The sequence below is a fragment of the Homalodisca vitripennis genome, unplaced genomic scaffold (genome assembly GCF_021130785.1).
Source record: "Homalodisca vitripennis isolate AUS2020 unplaced genomic scaffold, UT_GWSS_2.1 ScUCBcl_1354;HRSCAF=4868, whole genome shotgun sequence".
NCBI lineage: Eukaryota > Metazoa > Arthropoda > Insecta > Hemiptera > Cicadellidae > Homalodisca > Homalodisca vitripennis.
In genome coordinates, this window is record NW_025777476.1 from 42,147 (window position 1) to 68,986 (window position 26,840).

The window sequence follows — 26,840 nt, forward strand, 5'->3', positions numbered from 1 at the left end:
TTTTTTTTTATCAATAGTAGTACTGTCTAGATACAGTATGCAAAGTTTAGTGGCATTTGGTCTGTAATTAAAACTACAATATAAAAAAAACTGGACGAGCGCCCCCAGCGCACGTCGGCATTTTTTCGTAAAACCTAAGTGACGTGCGCTCGCGGCGCACGTCGGCATTTCTCGAATAAACAGTGACGAGCGCTCGCGGCGCACGTCGGCATTAAAAGGGTTAATAATCCTAAGTGTACATAGTGTAAATAGTTGAACTCATTACTGAGTGTTCATAAAGTAATTTATTTTGTTAAATGCTCACGAAAAAAATAAATTATTGATTATACATGCTTTTTGAACACCATACAAAAACTATTTGGTATGCTTTACCAGATCAAAATTATTTTCTCCAAGAGAACTGATGTACAATTTGTATCTTTTTAATGTTTTATCAAGTTTTTGACTTTGACTCGATTATATCATGTCAATTTATAATTATTATATCCTGTATTTTACAGTTGATAATGAACATTTATTTTTGCTTTATTTAAATATGATACTGTTTCAATTTGCTACCGTGAACGTTTAGTTTTTTATAAGATGTATCTATGCTTGAACAATTATTTCATAAAAATATACAGATTTTGTTTTTATAGTGTCTTTTTTGTGTGTTGCCTGTTTATTATAGCTTATAATGAATTTCTTTATTATGAATAATAATTTATGTGAATATCTTAATGTTTATTTTGTTTTATCTATTTCTTTTATTTTTGTTTGAAGTAATCCGTATATTCAAAACCATTATAGAATTTGCATATTGTACTTCTAAGCCTTTAACTGATATAAACCTAAAAATTGGTAACAGGAAAGTTAATGAATCAATAGAGACAGGATAATACCAATAAAAAAGTTAAAAATTAATACTTAACATATTTTGAAAAATGAGAATCTCAAAGTCAACATACTGTGTATGTCACATGAAGTTCTGTAGAATTGCTCACATATATTTTTATATCTCTTTGAAAGTCCAGTTTATTATTAAACTACAATGAATAATTGGGAGGAGATTACTATGTTGGAAAAAATGTAGATACAGCAAATTTTCTTTACTGTGGCACTTTTGCCCTGAACTTGACACCAAGGTGTTAAGCAATTACAAACTATTTAATCTTATGAGCTAAAAATCCAGTTTCCTCTTTTAATTAAAAGAGTGAATAAAAACCTTCCTCGTTATTCGAAAATAAACAGAATTGATGACGGTGGACATATCTTACGACTTTTCCAGTTATCCTAAGGTCAGTAAGTACATGTATCATGCTGCAATAAAAGTGTTAACTGGTGATATACATGTGAAAAATGTGTAAAGTAAGATGGAAATTGTAAATAATTTCATCTTGTGTATTTACTACATATCTAGCCTAACCTATCTTTGATATATACATACAATTTTTCAATAAAAATTGAATCACAAAAAGTACTTGCTCTGTCAGGACTTGCACCTCGGGTCTCTTACTTGCAGGACGAGCATGTTATATGTAAGTTGTAATGTTTCTGAGACGTTCGCTCATAAAACCCAATTTTCTAAAACGTAGTAAAGATCATTTAAATTAGTTTCAGCTAATAAAATCTGTATTTTGTTAAAACAACCTTTTCAGATAATATATACTTTATATTTTATATATAAATAATGGCAAATTCTTCCTCTTTTATCAAGTAACCGTTTGTGTCATTTGTATTCCTCCAAAAATTTCAAATGGAATTCTTTTATCTTTGCCATCATGTTTTTCAGCTTCTCAGACTGGGGCAGTATTGTGGTCCTGTAAAAGTAACATGTATAGCAAACAAATTTCATATGTATTGTTCAAGATAAGAACTATGAGCTAGTAATATCAGCTGTTAAATGTAAGAACAATGTAAAAACTGATACAATGGTTACAAAGTTATCAATCGCATCATAACTAGGGACATGACTTGGATGAAGCTTATCAGTTGTAAAACAAAAAGACAGTCCACACTAACACCATACTGTATGATGGTATAAGCCAAAAGGTTGGAATTGCAGGCAGCAGATTTTCGAAGAGACTGTATTGAAAACTTGTTCCATTGCATAATAAGTTTTAAAATTTCAATAGCTATTTCACAGAAAAATAAGAATATAGCTCCCAAATTGTATAGGTTACAGTAAAATTAGGCTTTATAATTTTATCAGTTTTTTAATTTAAAAATTTTCTAGACTGCGCTCAATACTTTTTTAAGTGCAACTGAAACAATGTGATCTGAAAATGATGTAACCAGACAACCTAGTCTTTCATGAAGTCTCTGATTGTGTAAAAGTGGTGACATGCAATATCTACTATGTGAAACAAATAAGTTTGTTCCATTCTTTAGCAGTTTCTTTTGTTTGTCCAAAAGCCAAGAAATTCTAAAATTTCATGCTTCTAAACCTTAAATGTTTTCTAGAATGGTGCGATGTCCTGCCGAGATCCAAAAAATATTCACCATAGGGCTTTTCTAGCTATTTTTTAAGAAAGAACATCTAACACTGACCTTAGCTTCTACCAGTCAAATTTCTTCCCTACCTATGCCTGTTTATTACCTTTGGAATTGAAAGAACACCACCAACGTCAACCATTATTCTCCGCAGTAAATTTGGACGTTTTAATCAAATTACCCCTTCCTCATTATCTCAACATCTTGGATTGTATACTTGTTTCTTCTAGACCGACATCTAATGGTTGCCCTTATGTAAACAACATTAGTTCACAGTTTGTTGTGTCTGTATTAGGTCCTACTTGGACAGATCTAATCCAAACGGAAATGAACCCTTCATGGCTTTATTATGATATAGTGATATTTCTACTGCGGTTGTCATTTTTTACATAAAAACTTAACAATAATATGTATCTCAATCTCTAGTGTAGACTTGGTTTTATTAGAAGACTATTACACTTAACCTCAATACAATTCATAATATTAAAGAAACATATTATTTTAAGAAAACATAAATAACTCATAATACCTGCTGCAAAAACGTAAATCTGGTTTGTTATTTCGAGAGCGTTTTGTGTAGTACTCTACTAATATAATATAATTATGAAAAGTATGGTGTCGTACCTGAAGTGGTAAGTCCCAGGCTGTTGGCCAAAACCAACTCCTGGAACTACACAGATTCCAGTGTTCTCCAGTAACTGAAAAACGTAGAATGTCGACGGGCACTGGTTCAATGCTTTAGCCTTCGCTATAGCCTTTTCAGGTAGCTTCAGCTGGAAAAATATATTAACTACAACAAAAACTGCATTATGATAGCATTTATAAGTTGAGCAATTAGTGCTTGAGCGTTTTTAATATAATTTACTTAAATGTAAACGTTGTTTTCATTAAAAGCCAGCAAGTGTCATTGGCAATTTAGAGTACACAATAATATTGGCAAGTATACAACATTTTTAGAGTATTACAAAATCTTAAAAAATCCCAAATGTTTTAGCAGTCAATGGACTTTAAGAGTAAATTCTTAAGACATACAAGTCAAATTTGTTTATAAAACCCTAACTTATGAATAAAAACATTGCTAAAATAAGTATATGAAGAAAAGGAGAAGGTTGGTAAAAACTAGTAACACTGGTCAGTAATTTGTATATGATTAAAATACAATTTTTATTTCTTATTTATCTTTAAAGTATCAAAACTTTTTAGTTGGCGTTTTGATATATTATGGAAATTTAAGCATGCTGGTAAAGTGTTATGAATTTATTATCATTAACCAATTCCTGATGGAGCTCCATTTTACTTGCAAATTCAGTTAGTAATTCATGATGCATTGTTCAAACCTGCATGATAGTGATTACACAAGGTAGAGTGAAAAAGGATCTTATTAAAGAGACATTCATTGAAAAGGAAATTTCTGTTCCTGCAGTTGGTACCACTGTTTAATAATGAAGAGCTGTCTAGCAATCTAGCATTGTTTCTGTTATTGCTACAGAAGACTACAAGTTGTTTATAAGTAAAATTAAGACTTACAAAAATAAGGTCCCAAGTTTATGAATAATGTATAATACAAAATACATGTACTAATGAAACAGTAAACTTCCAAAAATAGAAACAGTCAGAATCTAGAAAGACTACTCTCCAGACTCAAAAGTAATATCTGATCAGAATTTAGATATGGGCTATTTGTTAGATCCACCAATAAGTAATTATAAGTATTAATTCACCTGAGGAAAAGCATACATGGCGCCTTGCACTGCATTACAACTCATGCCAGGGATACTGTTGAATGTGTCTGCCACCAACTTGGCTCTTTCTGCCAGAGATTTGAGAACTCCTTCCTTCTCTGTCTTGAACTTCTCGTATGAGGGATCTCCTGGCTTGGGAGGGTTTACCAAGCAGAACATTGTTGTCTGTAACACCAATATACATATATTGGTACAGAACAAAGTATTTATTTGAGCTGAAATTAGAAAATTTGTCAATTTTTGTAAATTGTGTTGCTGAGTTGTACAATGAGTTTAATTTAACTTAATGTTGTTTTTTCCAATGAAGGAACAAATACCCAAATTTCATAGTTCGGCGCATCTTGTTGGTTAACAAAGTTAGTTGCTTTGTTTGAAGAGATAATAATTTCAAAATATTAGGTAGGTACCATGTTTCTTGTACTCAACCACTTGTCTACTAATACACCTCAGTATTGGTGATGTTCTTTTAACTTGTTCAAATACCTAATCCTACACAGACTTTTGTAAAATTTATTTATGTGTTCAAAGACCTGAGCCTGTAACCACAGTTGGTCTCTTCTAAAATTAACTCTCACATCAATAGCAAATTACTGTGTAACACGCTTTGGTATTATTTTATTCCACTTTCTGAAGCTCTTTTAGACCCTCTTGATGTCGGTAAGAATTTAAAAAGTTGAGGATAAAATTACGTGAATCTTTAGCGATTTGAAACAAACAGAATCAATACAGTGTTGTTCTCATTGATAAGAAAATATAGGTTTCTCCATTTATCCCTTTACAGTATACTGAAAAATCAACTACATATATATTGTTGGCTTGTTTTGTACTAGATACCAGGCCTATAGCATCCGTTACTATTGTATATATTCATATACTGGCATCTAACAAACCACAGAGAGTTTTGTTGCAGCTTTAGATGAAAAAACCCATGTTAGTCTCTCAACTATCCCAATACTGAACATTAAAATGTTAACTTTGTCGGTACTTTGGTATTATCTGAAGGCCACTGTGACCTATTTACTACTGATTGTTACGCGATATAAGTAGGTTTGGATTAGGTTGTCATGTATATTGGTACTAGTAGTACCAAAGTTAAAGTTAATCTTTTCAAGCGTTCACGGGATATGAGCTTGAATTTTGGTACTAACTTGAGAATTGTTTTTTTTTTTCTGCCAGAAGTGAAAGGTTGAAGCCCCACACTTATGGCTAGGGTCATTTCCGATCGGTACTTTCCCAAACTCAGATCACATGCCATATCGTCCAACGTGATCTGATTTTGGAAATACCCCTGACTATCAATGCAGGCTTCGGTGAACCTGCACTTCTGGCGAAAGAAGAAAACATCTCTCAAGATAGTATCTAAATTCAAGCGCAGATCACGAAGCACTCGTTAAGGTTAACTTTAACTTTTTCGATTTAATATACTTACTAAAGTATCTACCACCTACTTATGGCACGTAATAATCAGGATTTGATAGGGACAGAGTGGCCTCCACATAATACCAAAGTACCACATTGTCTTATCATACATACTTTTTTGGCAGGTAGGCTAAACTCATGCAAATGTGGTACCCAATTTTTGATTCATTAGATTTCCCCTTGTGATTTTAATAGTAACATTTGCAGTCTTCATTTAAAATCAACAATTGAATTTGAAGTGCATTTTCCCACAGATGTGACATTGAAATGTTTACTGTTCTTTATCACAAGTATGACAATTTCCAGATCAAGTGATATGCTTATTTGCTTCTACTAGAAATAAAAAAATAAGCAATTTCCTAATGATGATTCTTATGGGAGTTTCAAAGTATCAAACTTATTATATGGTGTAAGTTATTATTTCTACAATCACTATTTGGATTTAAAATTTATTTACACAAATTACCTTATTTTCATTTCAAAATGTAGTTTATATTTATTCTTATAGAGTAACTATTTTTGTCTCTCTATAGGGAATGTTATACTGACTTGGCCGATAGTACCGGGGCACCTTCTTGTTGCAAGAGACTTTACCAATATTCCCATCACTTTGGAATCAACGTTGACAAGCTCTGAGTAGCCGCCTCGCAGTCCACACTCTCCTATGTATCCTGTTCAGATATAGAACAGACAAAATGTTAGCAATTACTCGAGTTTTAATGCAAACAGAAAGAAATTTTGTTCAAATGTGCTAGTAATTTTTTTTTTTTTTGACAGTCTCAATCAGCAAAGACAGTGGAAAAATAGGAGGAGTAACAAAAAACAGGTGAAGATGGCCGAATGATGTGTGTTGTTCATCACTGTTTGAATCATATATCTGCACTCAGCATGATTTTTGCAAGCTAGCTGAAGAGTACTATTTAAGTCTGTAATGCTACAGAAAATATGACACTTTCTTCCAAAAACACATACTGTACAAATGTTATCGTACCTTTAGAACAAGACATGAAAGAGGCAAGTTCTATCTTGTCAAATGGGGAGCCCATCTGTGTCATCACTCTCTTAAATGAGTGGAACTTGCTTCCCTCGGCATAGATATTGTCCTGATAAACCTATGACAGAACAGATGACTGGATTTTTATTGCTAAATTACTTCTCTGGACAGGTTCTATATCAGTAATTAATAAATAAAAATCCCATAGGTTGTGAATCAGTACTGATCTACAATAAAAAATCAATATAGTCACATGATCAAAGACATTTAAAAGTTACCTCATCAGCAAAGATGAACAGATTGTATTTGTGCGCAAACTTGATGATGCTTTGAACATTTTTAAGCGTCAAGACCTGGCCTGGAAAATTAAGTCACAAATAAAATGTAGTAGTAAAACATCCAAAAGTGAGTTTCTATCAATAATTGGATGAAATTTGTGGGTATAGCCTAAAAAGTAGGCTCCTCCTCCATAGAAACCTTTCAGTAAATTTTCATACGCCTAGACGATCTTTCAAAATTAATGCAAATAGTTTTTTTAAGTTTATTTTACTGTGCTAGTAAAAGAAATTATCATAAATAAATTATCAACTTCTCTAACAATCTGTAGAAATTAATATAACCCTGACTAAGAGTGAGTGTGTTATGTTAGAAAGTGACAGTAGATCACTTAGGTGTTCACTATCATAGAGTGTAGAGGTAAGATAATCTGACTAAACCATTTTAAAAGAACGAAGAAACATGTGTAATTGTTTTCCTGCAATGTCTAATGGCACATAAAACTCCTTGGTTTGTCCATGATTTAAAACTAAACTACAATCTTATTTTATTTTTTTATGTCATTATTGTAATTAAATGAGAAAAGTTTGTAGGAACAAAAATAAACAAGTTATGAACAATGTTGTAGAACACATTTATTTTAATTACCTATATATATTTTATTTACTTTTTATTAGTTCTATACATTAATTTTGTATAAAAAAAGAACTCTAGACTTATAATGATATTAAATACTTTATGTTGCATGCTGAAACTGGAATAAATATGTTAGATTTTGTCTTTTCAGTCATACAAAGTACCTATTTGTAAAGTATTTTGTGAGCTATTTTGGCCATTCTCAGTGGCATAACTATAGTGGAAGATGAGATGGATAGAACTAGGGCCTTAATTAACTTCATGCTTCTCTAAGGCCATCCTTATATTTGCCACCCTCCCCTCATCTCCCACACATATACACAACCGTACGCCACTAGATAGAACCCTTCCCATGAACCATAAAAATAAATAAAATATTAACATCAATCAACCTTGTCTAAAGTGCAGCAGTCAAATGTTTTACTATTCAATCAATACAAATTTAGATGTATTCAGATTTTTATTCAATACTCCCTGGTGTGGAGTGCACTTCAATCAGATTCATCCCCTCTCAAAAAGCCCAAGTTCCAGTTACGCTACTGAATATACTAGAACATAATAATCTTACGAGGAATGTAGATCAAGGGTTTTTGACAAATTTGGAAGATTATCGTAGCACAGCACCCAGGCAGGGTGAATTCAGAGCTGATAACTTTTACTCTTCCTTACAACCAAGAAGCTTTGTTCGATAGTGATTGACTGTTTTAAAGTATTGTTAAAAGTTATTTACTTCTTTTCAGTAAGAAAAGACTAATAGTAACTCATTATTAAGAATAAAAAGTGTTAGGTCAGTCTCAGCTAAGATAAACATTTTAATTTAATGTTAAAACTTTGTTAAGGTAAAACAAAATTATATTGATCAACAATACAGCTCTGGTTTCTCTAGTTGAAGGACAAGGATAAGGTGCCGTTACAGAATTGTTTCTGCTTATAAGCTAAACCATATTGTACAATTTAAATTGCTAAAAAGTGAGATAACAGTTTGTGACTTAGAAAGAAGTGTTAAATTCAGCAAAATATATATTCTTTGTTATTGTGCAGCAATGTAAAGTGTTAAAAACTATATGCAGATTCAAGATTTGTATTACACTATCTTAGTTCTATAACCAGGGTCGCTCATATCTTGCCGGGCTCCCCACACTGTTAGAATAAGGCCCTCACTATGCATTGGCGGTATTACACTATCTTAGTTCTATAACCAGGTCGCTCATATCTTGCCGGGCTCCCAACACTGTTAGAATAAGGCCCTCACTATGCATTGGCGGTATTACACTATCTTAGTTCTATAACCAGGGTCGCTCATACCTTAACGGGCTCCCCACATTACTGTATAAGAATAGGGCTCTCGCCATACATTGGAGGTATCACACTATCTTAGTTCTTTAACCAGGCCCGCTCATACCTTGACGGGCTCCCCACACTGTTAGAATAGGGCTCTCGCCATGCATTAGGCGGTATTACACTACGTTAGTTCTATAACCAGAACCGCTCATACCTTCACGGGCTCCCCACACTGTTAGAATATGGCTCTCACCATGCATTAGGCGGTGTTACACTACGTTAGTTCTATAACCAGAACCGCTCATACCTTGACGAGCTCCCCACACTGTTAGAATAGGGCTCTCACCATGCATTAGGCGGTGTTACACTACGTTAGTTCTATAACCAGAACCGCTCATACCTTGACGAGCTCCCCACACTGTTAGAATAGGGCTCTCACCATGCGTTAGGCGGTATTACACTACGTTAGTTCTATAACCAGAACCGCTCATACCTTGACGGGCTCCCCACACTGTTAGAATAGGGCTCTCACCATGCATTAGGCGGTATTACACTATCTTAGTTCTATAACCAGAACCGCTCATACCTTGACGGGCTCCCCACACTGTTAGAATAGGGCTCTCACCATGCATTAGGCGGTGTTACACTACGTTAGTTCTATAACCAGAACCGCTCATACCTTGACGAGCTCCCCACACTGTTAGAATAGGGCTCTCACCATGCATTAGGCGGTATTACACTACGTTAGTTCTATAACCAGAACCGCTCATACCTTGACGGGCTCCCCACACTGTTAGAATAGGGCTCTCACCATGCATTAGGCGGTATTACACTATCTTAGTTCTATAACCAGAACCGCTCATACCTTGACGGGCTCCCCACACTGTATAGAATAGGGCTCTCACCATGCATTAGGCGGTATTACACTATCGTTAGTTTTATAACCAGAACCGCTCATACCTTGACGGGCTCCCCACACTGTTAGAATAGGGCTCTCACCATGCATTAGGCGGTATTACACTACGTTAGTTCTATAACCAGAACCGCTCATACCTTGACGGGCTCCCCACACTGTTAGAATAGGGCTCTCACCATGCATTAGGCGGTGTTACACTACGTTAGTTCTATAACCAGAACCGCTCATACCTTGACGAGCTCCCCACACTGTTAGAATAGGGCTCTCACCATGCATTAGGCGGTATTACACTATCTTAGTTCTATAACCAGAACCGCTCATACCTTGACGGGCTCCCCACACTGTTAGAATAGGGCTCTCACCATGCATTAGGCGGTATTACACTATCTTAGTTTTATAACCAGAACCGCTCATACCTTGACGGGCTCCCCACACTGTTAGAATAGGGCTCTCACCATGCATTAGGCGGTGTTACACTACGTTAGTTCTATAACCAGAACCGCTCATACCTTGACGAGCTCCCCACACTGTTAGAATAGGGCTCTCACCATGCATTAGGCGGTGTTACACTACGTTAGTTCTATAACCAGAACGCTCATACCTTGACGAGCTCCCCACACTTTTAGAATAGGGCTCTCACCATGCATTAGGCGGTGTTACACTATCTTAGTTCTATAACCGGGGACGATCATGCCTTGACGGGCTTATGGCCTTATACCTTATGGCCACAAATTTGTCCATAACAGATAATCAATTCTGCGTCCATAGCTCATGTTCAATTTAAAACAGAGTAAGATGATTTAGTTTCTATTGCTCCTAAAGTTATTCTTGAACAGTGTTTCACTAAAGAAAGGTTTGTTCCTCAAATACAAAACTCAGAGGATTACAAAACAGCCAAAAACTATACAAACCTATAAGTTTCAAATCATAAATTTTATCGAATAATGTTAGTGGGAGACTTTTATTTTTCACATCAGTCGAAGAAGTGTTGTTTAAATTTAAACTATCTATTTCAAACTTTAGTTTCTATCAAATTGTCAAGATACTCCATTATTAAGTTTTTGGATTGTCTTTCTCTTGTACTTGTATTGCTTCATCCTTATTATTCGTATTTTTCTTGAAATAAAAAAGGCTTTAATATGTCTCATATTTCTACTTATATGACAGATTTGCTAACTGCATGAATACTGACCAAGTTCGAGTACCAAGTGTGAATATATATATATATATATATATATATATATATATATATATATATATAATGGAGTTGGATTAATTTATTTCATTCTTGCGTGCAACCCTCAACATTCACCCTAACATATCTCATATTCTTAGAGAGAACAGACTTTATTTGGCTTACTATGAAAATTTTCATATTATCAAATAAAGCTGTCTAATAATGTAATTGTTTAGGTTACTGGTTAGAACAACTCTTCCAAAAATAGTGGATAACACCAAAATACTAGTGTACCAATCATGCTCCATTTATTTCCTTAGAATAGTACACATACCACAGAATTAAAAGTATTATCTCGACCCCGGGGTCACTACCGAATGCTGGGCCCCACGACGATCGGCGTCGTGTTTCGCCCTTTTTGGGCGGCCCTGTCTGTGACAGATCTACGAGTATATTATCATATATTTGATACGTTTTGTCTATGGAAATAAATTATGTAGACATATGATTAAATATTTATATTTATATCATAGAACTATGATAGTGTAATATCGGCCATATCTTTGGAGAGCACTTCACTCTTAATATTAACTAGATTATGTGTAATCGCACTAATTCAGTTGCTTGGTAGCTGATGCTAATGTACACATTCATCATGTCTTGTGTCAACAAATAAAAAGTAGGGTGTTAGAGTCTTGATTGTTGAGTCACAATGGTTACACGGCACCTAGTTATTTCTATCCATACAAAAACTAGAATGATTTTCATTGCAAACTGTAGTTTATCATGTGATTGCAAACATTTATAAAAATTCACATAAACCTAAGAGTTTTCACAAACTCGACGAACCAAACATTTATGCCATTCGATGGAGAACGCCAAAACTCATAAATTTGATAGAAGTTTGATGATGACTTAAAACTTGACATTAAGGTGTAATAGTAGTACAATACATATGTAGACAGTGTATAATTTATAAATATGAAATATATATTATTGGTTTGTACTTTGCATTCCGTGCAATCTTTAACATGGCCATGGTTTTGTTTACGTGATACGCCAATCGTTTGAAAGTAAGTTGAGGATCGCAACTATAGCCTACACTTAGACCCACTTAGACACTTAGGCCTATGATAAAAACAATCTATGCAAATCCTTATTTAAGTGTCCTCCAATACGTCATTCCTTCACCTACCTCTTCAAATTTGTAAAACCTGCGTAGTAGTTATTTTAGATGTATTATTTTTAATTTTTGTAATAAATATCCGCTTTGTCATAAACTTCCTAACACTTGTACATGGTTAAAGTTTTTGTTATAAGTGGAAAGTGTAGACATGATAATGCAGCAGGTAGAGATACACAGGAGGAATTAGGTTGAGGCCAAATACATAATCTCATATTTTATGAGGAATGCATAGATTATTGATTTTTTAAATGCTATATATTAAAAATTTAGTATGTTCTGAAACTGTTGACAGACATTAAAACTTCTACAAATAGTCAATCGGATTCTGTACCCAAGTTCTGTACAGAAACAAAACAGCTTCTTAAACCATTACGCGTACTCATCATTATTTAATAGAGTGATGAATCAATTTCTCTCTATGTCATGTTGCGAAGGAAAATGTGAACTAATGAACACATTTACTTTTCCTAATCTCATACCAGATATGAGTATGCGACATCGCGTGTCGTGAAAAGACTTCACTGAAGTTTCATACAAAATGTCATAGAACTTCGTTCTCAAGACATCCTATGGGTAGACAGACAGACACAAAATTAGATAACCAGATAGAATAGAGATTTTGGCACCTTCATGACAGGTAAACCTTAATGGCATGCACAATAATCAAACTCCATTTCCTTCAAGTAAAAATTGTTTAATGAAAATTTTAAGTTATATCACAATTCTTTCTCGAGATATCCTGTTTAATATTAGGCTTCGCTAACGCTTAGGCAAATCCCATTGAGAGATATCATCAAACTTGATATATTTCCATTATAGGATTCAAACTTAATGTAGGTTATAAAGTTTATAACTCAATTAGTTTTCAACATATCGTGCGGAAAGACTGATGTAAGGTAACGTTGTCCAATAGACTTAGCTGATGCTAAGACAATGGATTGCCCTGGAAATACTCCAGTCAAATGTTTAATTAACATAAGTTAATGCATTTTTAATACAACACAGAGTATCAATATCATTTCTCTAAACGTTGCCTTTCCATCTTTTTTGTTAGATTTAACAAATAATACAGCCATTCTTTTCAAACATACACCTTACAATACAAAAATATTGTTAAAAGATTTTTGATAAAAACTACATAAAACATCACAAAAACATGAAAATTTACCCTAGATGAACAAATTAAGGGTAAATATTCCAGTTTCTTATATTTTTAAGTGTATAGTTGATATTATCATTGCTTGTGGATAAACAAGCATTTATATTTTGAATATGTGATTTTGATAACTGTTGGTTTTCCTTCGAATAAATAGGGATTTTGTTCAAGAAGTTTGAAGATTTCTGCATCAGCATAATATAAAGTAGTCAACTCAAATAAGTAAAACTGAACAAGTTTCTAAGCAATTTAGAAGAACAAATATATACGCCTGTAACATAAAACATCTCAAAGTTTTAATGAAATTTGTATAAATTATCTTTTGAAGTTGAAACTTTTCTAAGGAAAGGACATAATCTTTTTAACTAATATGTAATATGTATGTTATTGACATGAATAAAGTATATTTTACTAAGACATCTGTGTTACGGACGTGACACACTAATTAGGTACGGATGCATAATTGACATTATTTACGGTTTTAACTCTATTGTTAACATGCTATCAGAAGAAAATACTTTTATAAGACTTCTAGGCTGTAAATAACTAGATTATGTTAAGAATACAATTAAAACAACATACCTCGTATTGAATTGTTTTTTCAGGTGTGTCAAGTAAAGTTTTAATTTGGTTGGAAACATTTTTTTAAAAACCTAAAGTTGCTAAATTCAGACGAAAAGAAGAATGGTGCAGGTAATTTGCCTTAATATCTTGAGAATGACCGATTATGCATGAGGACCACCAGATGGGGACTCTTTTAAGTGAAAATAGAAGGAAATACAGAGGGACAGAGGCTTTACATACAAAAAAAAGAAAGTAAACTAGTAACGCTCTAAAGATTTTCTATCTGATTTTGGTCATACGAAAGCTCTAGGACTCTTAAATAAACTATAAAACAGTAAAAAATATGCTGCCAGAGGGTACATAAAAATTTAAGTTTAAAAAAGTATAGTAGAAATATGTAAAGACAAAAAAGGGATTTGAAGACCAATTACTTATAATATATTAAACCGTAAATGAGATTAATAACAATGATTAGATTAGCTGAAATTTTGTCATTTTTATTAGTGTTAATGTAGACCTAGAAAAAGTCAAGGGAGAAGGACCAATCCGTAGAACTGAATGTCTGTAGGCGTTGTACTCCAAAACTGGAATAAAAAATCGCATTAGATATGCGGATATTTATATAGACTCTTTTGACAGTGACTTGCAAAAAATGAAGAAATGGAGAATATTAGAATTCTATACACAAGGTCAGAGGATTTGAAAGGTACACTTATTCAAACTATAAGTACTAAGATGCATTTGCTTAATACAAAAAGCAATACATATCGTTGAGAGACCGGGTGGGTGTCATCCCAAAAAAGGTGACACCCAGTGCGGCACGCCCCCGCCGCCTCCCTTTGCTACGCCACTGCATAATTCTTAGTATAACAACTTATATATCAATGATGCTTCATGTACATACATTAATTTCTTAACATATAATAAAAGCATGATTTTAATGAGAATTAATAGTTTTTTCAATGAATTTCAGAGCCCCTCAGTGAAGATTAATTTATTAGGGGTGTACCTGCAGTTTCAAGTGATATTACTCTGAAACTATAGGATCGTAAGCATTATAAAAATTTTGAAACGCTAAACTTAATTAAGTTGGAAGTTACCACAGATAATTAAATTGATTACCCCTTTGTATATCCATTTTTATTCTCATGAGAATGTGTACCACTGTAGTTAAAAAAGAATAACTGATCTAATGTCTATAATAATCAAAATTCTATAATAATTAATATCAATATTGAACTCACCTGTGGGATTCCCGGGATTAATTACAACAATGGCTCGAGGTCTGCAGATCTTGGCAGCCTCACGGTAGGCTCTCTCCAACTCTTCTGTCTCCAAAGACCAATTGTTCTCTTCCTTCAAATAGTAGCCTATCTGTCACACATGCATGAGATTAGTAATGCAAAATCCATTGTTCAAGTTACATCAAGCTACTTCACAGGAAATGTCACATGTGTGGAATTTACCTGTTCCATGCCGAACTCAACTATGCGAGCCGCATACAGCGGATACTGTGGAATAGGAATCATCACCCCAGGTCTTTTTCCCTCCACAGGTCCATTCAACAAACTAAGAATGCTCTGAACATAAACAAACTGGATGTAAAAACAAAGTGAATATGGAGATATATTCAAAACACTATTAAGAAATCTGCACGACAGAATTGAAATCACAATGATATACATGACAGAGTCCAAAATTAATTCTTGAAGTAAGGCCAATGAATAAATTCTTTAATCAAGTTCTGAAAGTTCTCAAGATCCATTCTGTAAATATAATAACTCCTCGTTTTAATTAATTCTTAAAAAATATTTGAATATTAGTTTCTTTGTTCAAGGTTTTAGAAAATTTTAATTGAGATTTAATTTCATTCTTCATCTGGAGAGACGTGAGTAAGTTCAACTTAAAAAGTTATCTAGATTCACAAGAATAATTTAAATTGAGAGTAATCTAGTAGTAGGTACTCAAAAACCTTCTTGAACAGGAAAAAGTCTATACTTCTATAATATATAATCTAATCTAAATCTCAGTTTATGAAATGAAATAAATTGGTAACACATGAGTTTGTACTTCATTAGTATTGTTATCGAATCTTTAAGTATCGAAAGCAAAGCCTTTAGTACTCTTGCAACACCTAATATTGGTTGCAAGCCAAGTTTAAAGTATTTGCCTATGCTAATGTCGACCATGCCAATTGAAATGTGCCCTCAAGTCATAATCGACACTGTGATTTGGAAGATGCCTTTGCACTTTTTTATAGCCGGCTGTACTGGTGGCCATCTTGGTTTTAGTCCCATAAAATATATTTTAAAAGTAAAACACTTATTTTTTCCTAGAATTATGAAAGATGTCTCATATTACATATTAATTTAATACGCATCTAATCGTTATTTATAATGTATAAAATATTTTCAATAGCTTATAGTCTAGCCTGAAATCATTTGGATTCTCATGGCGTGTAATGCATATTGTCAATAAATTAAAACTAAACCTGTTTTTACAAACCCTAAGTTCTAAACAAATGCCTTTTAAACTATTTTATGAACAAATATTGGATACTTCAATAAAATAACTAGATAATTTAAAGCGTAAAGTTTATGCTTACAAGTAGGCATAAACATTTTATAATTCATTTTATAATAATCACATTTTATAACAAAGCTTAGAATACATTTCAAATTTAATTAAAATATTCCCTTTATCCCCAACAGGAAGAACAAACTGCCGACCTTTTTATTCCATTATTCCAACGCAATTTAACCGTACCAGTGGAGTTTTGTAGCTTTTGGATAAAATACTTGAGAAATATACGTTTTGTGACATTTTAAAGTTTATATTGGGCTATAAATATTAATTAAAATTGTTTGAGGCTTTATTTAAAGGGTTTAAAAATCCTAAACATATGAATTTTGTATAAAATACATGAAATATAGAAAGTTTTAGGAGGATTTTATACAACTTCTAGATATTTACCAGCTTAATCTGCAAGTTTGACAGGAATCGATACGTCCGTTTGATCATGATTATAATTCATATTATAAAGCTAACACAACACACAACTGTTATATTAATTTCTACCTTTATTATTTCTGAAGCACCACTGCCAAGCAGGATGTTATCGCAATTACTAGGTACTCCATCTCTCTGTTCTATGTACTCTGCAATACGTCTCCGAACTATGTTGATACCACAAGTGTCCGAGTAGGCTCCTTCAAGCAACCAGATATTTATCATCGTATGCATAAATGCAAAGTTATATATATATATATATATATATATATATACTGTATGCAGAAAATAAATGCTCAGAGGCTTCTTTAAACAATAGAAGAAAAAGACTTCATATTAATCCTTAATATTTCGACTTTTATGTCGTTTTCAAAAAAGGTACAAAAAGTGTATATCTTGTATTGTGTATATCTAGTGTTGATATATACTTTTTGTACCTTTTTGAAAACGACATAAAAGTCGAAATATTAAGGATTAATATGAAGTCTTTTTCTTCTATTGTTTATATATATATTAACCCTTCTACAAACTAAACAAGTTCTTGTCTCATCACTCGAGTTGAGTATCAAAAACCAGAATTAAATTTCTCAATCTTGAATACAGTTTTTCGTTATAAATATGTGCTCAGTTACAAACATAGTACTTAACTTTAATTTCTGATTATATGAATTGATGCAGGAAAAATAATTATAGTAATTGAAAGAGAAGAAATTACCGATACTGCCACCTCTGCAACAAGCAAGAATTTCTTTGGCCCGTTTTTTGACATCATCCGGGAATTTGGAGTCATTTTGAAGTTCTGGCAGAAGAACTAACGCCAGTACCTGAGAGATATAGAATAAATAATTTATTTATAATATTTATAACCGTAAACGTTTACTTTTGCTTTGATGTAAATACTTTTTGTATAAAACCTAATCCAAACACAGTAATATGTCGTAATAAGGTATGGTATTTTTCGCATATATCCCCCATTTCTCTTCAAGTACGCAGAATTTCCTCATATATAACCTAGTCAGAAAATGTCATGACCTAAATATTATTTAAAGTTACTAAACTCTTATGCTCCAAGTGACTGGTGGAGAGGAATAAAGTGGTCTCGGTTTGGGTGCTGGATCATGAGGGACGTTCATGGAAATTAAGTATAAATGTGTTGCCTAAGAAATGTTTTGAAAGGAATTGGTAAGACCAGAGCCTTGCTGTGGAGTGATCTAGTTGTGTACCGGAATTCTTGTAAATTACTGTGGAAAGTGTTTCCAATTGCTTATATTAATCATCATATTAAATACATTCTACCAGTTTCTTCTTATTGGAGTATAATAATTCATTTATAAACAAACACTCCAATAATTATTAAATTTTATTTTTGTAAGGCCTTTCGTGTTCAAGGAACACATCATCAGACCTACATAACCACTTTAATTTCAGTTATGTGGGTCTGATGATGTGTTTCTTGAACACGAAAGGCCTCACACACAAATTTAATAATTATTGGAGTATTTGTTTATAAATCAAGCATCATATTAAATGCTTGTACTGGTGTACGTGTGAATATTTTAGTACTTCGAGAGGTTTTTGACAATTCAAAGTTTTTACATGGCTTTGAGAGACGACCAACAAACTTTTTTATTGACCCAGCGTTAGCGGAGCCTGTCACTAGAAGGACCGGAAAATTTAATTTCTGTCTGTCTATCGGCACGATATCTTGAAAACGAACTGACCTATAGATTTCAAATAAGAGAGTTCAACATACTCACAGTATATTTTAATATGTTACATATTAATTCATGTAGCCTAAATACCCCAACACATCCAACATTATTTTATGGTGACTTAATATGGAGACTTCTATTATTTAAACACTGGTATGAAACCCAATTTAATGGAAAATTTTGAATGCATCGTGTGACAAGACACCTCGAGAAAGATTTCACAATGCACATGTTGCATATCCGACCATGAAATTTGGCTACATGTCGTTGAAGTCTATCACTCAGTAGGTTGACAACATTTCTCTTTTTTTTAGCCGAGGGAAGTAAAAACTTCTTTTTCGTATGATTGTTTGTCGTTTCATCTTCATTAATGAAATAAGCTATAAACTTGAAATTATTCATTGAACCTCAACATTTATTATACTACACGTGTCTTTCACCTACCTTTCACTCATGCCAACATTTTAAAATTGTTTTGGCAATTGAAATACATAAACAATTGGAACTTCGCTAATTTCTACTTGAATAAAATGTACTAATCACATAGAATATGGAGTACTCACAATGTTTAACCACTTTTTGTCTTTGTTTAATTTACCTGCCTGATAAACGTTATAGGAGTCTGGCCTAAGGCATGACTATCTCCTATATTTGCCTTAAGAACTTCAGTAAAAGGTTTCTTTGCTCCCTGGAAGAAAAAATATCATTAAATCTTTCAAATTGCATACATCAATCTTTACAAGAGAATAATAAACTATGAAATAAATAATTTTATCAAAGTTTCCATTTGCATGATGTTTTTTTAACCAAAATTGTGTTTAGTAAAAATCTACTAGGTATTTAATTATCAATAAGCACCGTGAATGTGCGATGATGCGCTTAGTCATAGCAAAGAACGAGCAATTTTTACTTGTTGTATAAACTCATATCAAAACAATAACATAAACTTAAAGTTGTATGTTAATGTTCTTTTATGTCACAAATAGCAACGTTTTATTTGTATAGTGCACATTACAAAATAAGAAATGCAACGTCAATAATGAACAAAACAGTATCTAATCACATAATTTTGTTTATTAGCATGACAATCAATTAATATATAGATTTTGTTTTAAAATATTAAGGTGTGCATGCATAGTTTTATAAATGCGCAAACTATAAAGTTGTACATAAGTTCATATTAATTGTGACGCGTTCTCGCCCTAAATGTGTAGCGCCACATGGGGTGTCAGATATACTTACGATGAACCATAAAGAATAAAATTATACCAAAATTATTTACTATCTGCTCCGAGTCAGACGCTGTCGCAAATGAGTGATTCACTTCTTGTGACATCAAAGGCTTCTTTGTGATTTTGTCTCTATTCTTCAGCTCTCGTTATTTGTAATCAGTTTAATAGTAATAGTGTGTAGTATTGTGCGCTTGTGTGTCCGTGTAATATTATTTTGGTAGTTTTATATTCCATCATGGATTTATCAGGTCTTAGTGACTCATCATCCCGTCCGACTACGCCTGGAGTACTTTCAGGTATCTAAAGATGAAGATGAGATAAATTGTTGTTTATGTGATGGATGAGTCAGACAGACTTCGACGGCCCTGCTAAGAAGTGGGTCGTTGCACCGCCCTAACTGAAAAGGTTACGGAACCACGACAATGAAAATGTACAAGGTTCCACTGGAACTTTCGCGACCCGTTGCAACTATGATTGTAGTATGTAATTAAATAATTGCAAAGACTAATTTACTTTGCAGTAGATTCTGAACATATGGACTGGTACAGGAACGAGAACTACAACGATGAGATAACTACAACATTAATCTTACAAATACAGAGACTGTAATTTATTACGCCTGCCTTCCTCTATCTTCTTCTATTACTATCTGCTATCGCAGGAGTTTATATATATATATATATATATATATATATATATATATATATATATTAATAATTTTCAAAATACTTTTATATATAAACTATGATTTTGAATCTTAATTTATATATGTTACAAGGAACACTTCTTTTTCATCATATTTTAAAAATATATTTCCTTGTATGATCCATGTACGAGAATGACGAAGGTACCGTCTAACTAAATGTAGCCTACTCGGTAACGGGGACCAGAGCGGTAGTGCTACCTACAGCTGCAGCTAGCGGCAGCTGGCAGACATTCTGAAGTTTGTTCTTTGGACTGTTTAACAAACGGTGGAATGAGTTGATCGTACGTCGAATTTAATTGAATCTTTATTTGCACATTTGGTTCTTTATTGCAGATATTATATTCCATCCCATTTTTCAAATAACTCAGTTCTATAAGTTTTGAATATTTGTATTTTGCTAGTTGTCCATTGTCCATATTGTGTTGAGGAACTTGACGGTACTGGACACTGCTAGAATCGATTACAATCTACAGGAAATAACGAGTAAGATTGTGAGAAGTTGCGAATATATTAAATAATTCTGACAAAATTCGAATGTTCTTTTGGATATTTTATTATGGTTTTATTTTAAAATCGAACCATTAACTAACATTTACATTAATAACGCTCGAGGTATTTAATATTAACTTTAAATACAATCGTGTGAAGAAAGCTAGCTCACCTGTTGTAGTTCGTTTGTTATCTCGGTTGCTCTTATAGGCACTGGTCCTCTGACTGCGTATTCCATCATTTTTATTCCGGTATTCATGTTTTCGTACGTCAGGCTCTTCGCAAACGTTACTTGTTGAGTCGAGAACCTTCTATACATCATTTTTGAACATTTTAGTCCAACAAACAGTGATTTCCTTATCTGTGCACAACTTGGGATTATTTTATAATGATGTAACCTTGTACATATTCCATATGCCTGCATTTGAAAATAATTTCGAATTGAATATTTTATGTTATTTTACTTAATTAGAATTATGCAAATTATAAAATGTAAAATCTAATGTTTTTATGATATTACAAACAAACAAAACAATAAATGCTATACACACTTTGTAATAATTCCAGTTATATCAGATGGTATTAAGAAAGACCAGTTATGGCATGCACATAATAATTAAAAATCAGTTTAACTGTAGACAGTTTGTTCAAATTTAATATTTAATTTATAAATTGTAGTAAATTATTTTAAAATTTAAATTATGTTCTCAAAAATAGAATTACAATGTTTTGGAGTTAATTAGTTTATTTGGAATAAAGTACCATCAAGGATTCAATTTAAAAGTCCGTCACAGTGGTTCTTTATTTATTTGGTTTCTTCACCACTGCAGATATGTTACATTATTCAGATGCTGCTATCATAAGATAAAAAAAACTGTATTCATTAAAGCATGTCACAAGTAAAAAAAACGAAGGCACTTAACACATTACAGTAGACATACAAATCGGAATAAACACAACACGAAACACAAAGACTATCTTGAATAAATAACATAGAAACACACACGGCACGCATTCGTTTTGCCAATATTCTAAGGCCAAGGGTTCAATTTCGCCCTTGTCGGGTCGTTGTAAAACAGTAATTGTGTATGTTTAGCATATTCATGACCTTACTTTGAAAAAGTTAAAACTTTATTTAGACGTTTATGCAAATGTAACAACTTATTAAAACGTTGTTGAGTTTATTATCAAGCAAATGAAAACAATAAATTTAAAACATACTTAGGATAAAGATTTTTGTACTGCAGAATTGGAATTAGTATAATTAATTGGATAAGTGTGGTTTAAAGTGTACAGTATATGATGGATATTGATAGGATGAGGAGCCTCATCAAAGATCGTGGGTATATTCCATTTTGGGATATTGTAAGGCCACTGAAAGATGTGACAACACATTATATCAATTAAAAATTGTATTAACATAATAATGTAAGGAGATTTCAAGTTACTAGTAATGATATATATTTTTACTGTGGTAGTTAAGTTGATAGATGAAAAAATAAACGTTTGTATGATGGTAGATATTTAGATTATTTTTAAATTCTGAATACATTTCTGGAGTACAATTTGATTATTTATATTATGTTCCATCAATTTATTCACAGGATTAAATGCTCGAAAATAAAAGATCTAAATTATAATTTAATTGATTATAATATTCTAATTCTATAAATATAATTTGATTATATGGCGTGACGTATTAGTGGTATTCACTTTTCAAAGTAAATGTTCTCTTCCTTCCTAAGCTATATATTTTAGTCTTTAATTAAGAGCCATATAAACTAAATAATAAAGAATGAGTGATAAATAGGTACGATATACCTCGGTAGTAGTTAAAAGGTATATATACGAGGTATCATCTCCGCTGAACCTAATGGTAATGAATCTCGTTGGGTTACTACACGTTTCATTTGAAGAGGAAATATTGTACCAAAGATGAGACTAAATGTTGTTTACTTTAGATTTTCCATTTACAAAATCTGTGTGTGATTATTATGAACCACAGTTTTTATATGGTTTAGAAACACAATTTTTGTTTTATTAACGATGGCATTTGCACTTATTTATATATTTGCAAACACTTTCAAATAAATAAGAATGGATAACAAACATGAATATAATTGTATGAGTAATTATTTTTTGTAATAAAACAATTATGGGACCTTTTCAAAATTTACTGTACAATTTCTAGAAGTTATTTTACTTTGTTATAGTAGTTTTCTCTGTTTTCCGATCGTTTGCTAATTAGTTCTAGAATGTTGGTACTCGTCCTAATAGATCAGCTCTTGTGCACCGCCATTTCACTTCTCTGCCGTCGATGCGTTGGTGGTTACGCTTGTGTCCGTGTCATTTTATTGTGTGATGTGATTCTGTTCGTTTGGCATAATATCTACTAACTCTATTGTGACCAAGGACCATGGCTTCTTCGATGCCTGAAATTGGAAGTAAAATCAGCCTTATATCGAAAGCCGATATCAGATATGAGGGCAAACTATTTACGGTGGACCCAAATGAATGTACAATCGCACTATCCCATGGTAAGCCCACCAGATTGATTTTTTATTTGAATATGTTACTGTATTCATACTTTAATTTGCTGTAATGTGTACTTTCTTACTTCTAGCGCCTTTTAATTTTCTTTAAATATTGGTTTCAAGAATGGTTTATAATTAATAAATGGTTTCTTAAAATTTTGTAGAACAAAAGATCCATTTGCCTTTTATGCCTGATTGGACATGATTTTTCAGGAATGGTTACAATAAGTGTAGGTATGTCTATACATGTTACTACAAATTGTATTTAACTCCATTTGAAGATAATCTTAATTTATTTTTGGAACTGACTTCTGTATTCACTTGATTGCTTGGTAGCCTAGATGTCAAATCAAAATATTGGATTGAAGGGATTTATTTCTTTATAATAAAAATTCCTTTGCCTTATAGTTTATAAAACTTGTTGTTTATTAAAATAGGTCAACCTTAGTTTCAAGTCCTACTATTGTTTTACATAGTACATATGCTTTGGGGTTACTAATCAAAACATTGGAATAATTTTGAAATTGTGAGTATGAGAACCTCTATAAACTATTATACGTTATCTTTTTTCTATGACAGTAGGCCAATTGGGTAGGGTACGATAAGCGGACCCGGTTTTTTTATATCGAAGAATGTAATCATCGATACCTAATATTCGCATCTCAAATCCTAGACTATTAATCGATATAAGATTATCTATAATCTTCAATAACAATGATATGTTTTAAATTAAAATATGGATTTAATATTTACAGTAATTATTATAAGCAAAATTAGGAAAACTAAAGACGACAATATTTGCTCCTCTCACAGTTACAGTTGTTTCTTTCCCACAAATTTCACATAATGGATTTTTCGGTACGAGTCCAACATGTTGAAGCCACTTAAAACATGTCTTATCATCTTTCAAAGTAATGTCGTGTAGTTTTCTAAAATTCATTGCCATTTGTAATAATCAAATGTTACTTATATGTAAAATTGAAATATTACCTTACGTGTATTATTTGAAAGTGTTTACAGCTGTTGATATAGATTATTTAAGTTATTTGTTCAAAATAATTATTTAAGTTATTTGTTCAAAATAATTAATTAATATCGATTGATTATATCGGTGGTTATGATTAAGTAATATCGTTTGCCAATTTCGATATAAAAAAACCGGGTCCACTTATCGTACCCTACCCGGCCAATTCCTTTTTAACAGTGGATCATTTTAACTATTTTATTATTAGCTATACTAATTATTTAAACCTACAAAATCAAATAAACTAACCTAATTCTTACTTAACCCTTTGAGTGCCGCTGCACCATTATATCAGGCCTTGTAAATTGCCAGCATTAATTGGCTCGACGATCCTTATTTGGGTGATATTCAGTATACTGCATTACAGTAAGCAGCCGCTACCACAATCAAACTGGGGTACCATGTTATCGATTAAATAGCCTAAACTATTGAAAATAGTTAAGAACATTGGGTTATAATTGTTATTTACAATTACTTTTTGCTAGCTCTTTTTAATGTAATGGATAAAAATATTGTTCTAAATAATTTCAAAATAACATCATTTGTATGGTATCTGATTTATAGCTGAAATCACAATGGCATGTGTTATTCATGTCACAAGCTGTAAGACACGTTTATCCTCTAACATTTTAAAAAGTAACTAAGAGGTTTTGGTAGGTACTTCTTGTACTGCAGCCATTTAATATACACAGTGGTTGCAGTATAACAAGAACCCATCACAATTGAATTAACCATTGATTAGGGGTTTGCGATCACTTTGTTGCACTTTGCAAAACGAACAAAGAAAATGCAATGCTGTTGAGAAAAGATCTCGCAAAGTTGTGACGAAAGCGAGAAAGAACAAGTAACCGCAAAAAGTATATTGAATTTTAAAAATCAGTTTACAAAGATGCAAATATTGTTTTTCAATGATATTAAGATCATATTCAGGGTGGGGCAGAATAGACTCCCAAGTTTCATTCAGTCACTGTAGAGCTCGAAGGTCAGTTAGTGGAGTGTGAGTATTGGCATTTTGTGGGGGAAAGGCGCAATTTTCGTTGTCACTATGCAGGGGACTTACATTCGAGTAATCATATAGCTGCATTCGGTGTAACGATTAATGTCCTCTTTTTGTTTTTTCCTCATCGGTCATCGGAATGATAGTTAGTTACGCATGGCTAGTAACACTGTTTACTTCGTTCTGAAATTAGTTGTGTTTTGATGTAAAAACAAATTATGAAATGGTTTTCAATTTACATTTGTTAATGTAAATATTATTATTAATGACAGTATTTATTTTTTGATGTTCTCATATCAACGAGCATTTTGTTTGTTTTAACATTGTTTCCAGTATTGCTGCTGCAAAGTGCTTAACAATTTGACGATCTACTTTTAACATTAGTTTATTGTGGAAAAATTTAATATAATGCAGGAATTTTGTGTATAATTTGATGGCCTTCCATTTAGGTTAAGTGTTGGTTTTGCAACGTATGGTGTATAGCTAAAAAAAATTGAACATTTGGACAATTTTTAATGAAACACAAGTTTTTAAACAATTTCGTACTAACAAATTAAAATACATATTGTATTTTGCTTTTACTACAAAAAATATATACTATATTCTTAATATTATTGCTAAAAAAAATATAAGAATTGTCAATTGGTTATTGAGCAACAATTTTTTCCAATAAGCTTGTAAATATACCAGCGAGCGGAGGTATTGTCGGAGTCGTTGTGCGGCTATCGTTTACAGTACGCCGGGTAGAAGTGCATGTAGATCATCTAGGATTAAGTGTTATAGTTATGGAACTTTAGGAACCATATCTAAATCTAACTTCTCAAAAGATTTATAACAAATTAAGAAATGTAGTTGATAAGTATCCAACAAACATTTTCAAAGCTAAATTGTATACTTGGTTACTGAGGAATCCTTTTTATGATCTGACTGAGTTTTTTAGTATTCATGAAGTGAATTTCTAGTTTTCCATTTCTTCCTGTTTATTCTTATTTCTTTCTTCTTATTTACTATACTTTGTTTCATGTTTTGTAAAAAAACAGTGTTTTGTATAACATTGAAATGTTTTTAATTGTATAATATTTTAATGTTTTGATTGTATAATATTTTAATGTTTTTAACTTCCTAGATAGGTGCTAATATTATAGGTTATAGTTTTATTTACAATTTTACAGTCCATTTTAAATAGCTTGTAATAGGGATTGATCAGGATGTTGTTTAGTACCTAAGTTTATTCCGTTGTATCATTTATGAAATTGTATTATTTATTATGTAGGTATGAAGATAGGTGGAAGAGAGAAATTCTTGGCAACTTTTGTTA

General features: G+C 32.3%; 2 protein-coding genes across 2 annotated transcripts in view; one reads left to right on the plus strand and one right to left on the minus strand.

Moving 5' to 3' along the window:
• Positions 1–1,594: 1,594 nt before the first annotated feature.
• On the minus strand, positions 1,595–21,508 carry LOC124371393 (alanine aminotransferase 1-like). Its single transcript, XM_046829723.1, has 12 exons — positions 21,140–21,508; positions 19,139–19,228; positions 17,544–17,652; positions 16,898–17,028; positions 15,286–15,399; positions 15,064–15,193; positions 6,906–6,985; positions 6,625–6,745; positions 6,183–6,304; positions 4,194–4,379; positions 3,097–3,245; positions 1,595–1,799 (listed from the first exon to the last, which is right to left on the minus strand). Exons 1-12 carry the CDS (start codon positions 21,389–21,391, stop codon positions 1,709–1,711), a joined length of 1,575 nt encoding a protein of 524 aa, XP_046685679.1. The 5' UTR covers positions 21,392–21,508; the 3' UTR covers positions 1,595–1,708.
• A 1,749-nt stretch (positions 21,509–23,257) lies between these two features.
• LOC124371394 (protein LSM14 homolog B-like) overlaps positions 23,258–26,840 on the plus strand; it is a gene marked incomplete at its 3' end in the record, with an annotated part of 28,545 nt that continues 24,962 nt past the window's right edge. The window contains 1 exon segment of the mRNA XM_046829724.1: positions 23,258–23,504. Within this exon segment, the coding sequence (XP_046685680.1) occupies positions 23,384–23,504 (121 nt within the window).

Coding starts and splice junctions, on each gene's coding strand:
- LOC124371393 (XM_046829723.1), bottom strand. CDS start 21,391: ATGCAGGCATATGGAATATGTACAAGGTTACATCATTATAAAATAATC. Junction 15,400..16,897: donor GTGCTTCAGAAATAATAAAG/GTAGAAATTAAT, acceptor GTTTATGTTCAG/AGCATTCTTAGTTTGTTGAA. Junction 3,246..4,193: donor CCATGTATGCTTTTCCTCAG/GTGAATTAATAC, acceptor ATATTTTTCCAG/CTGAAGCTACCTGAAAAGGC.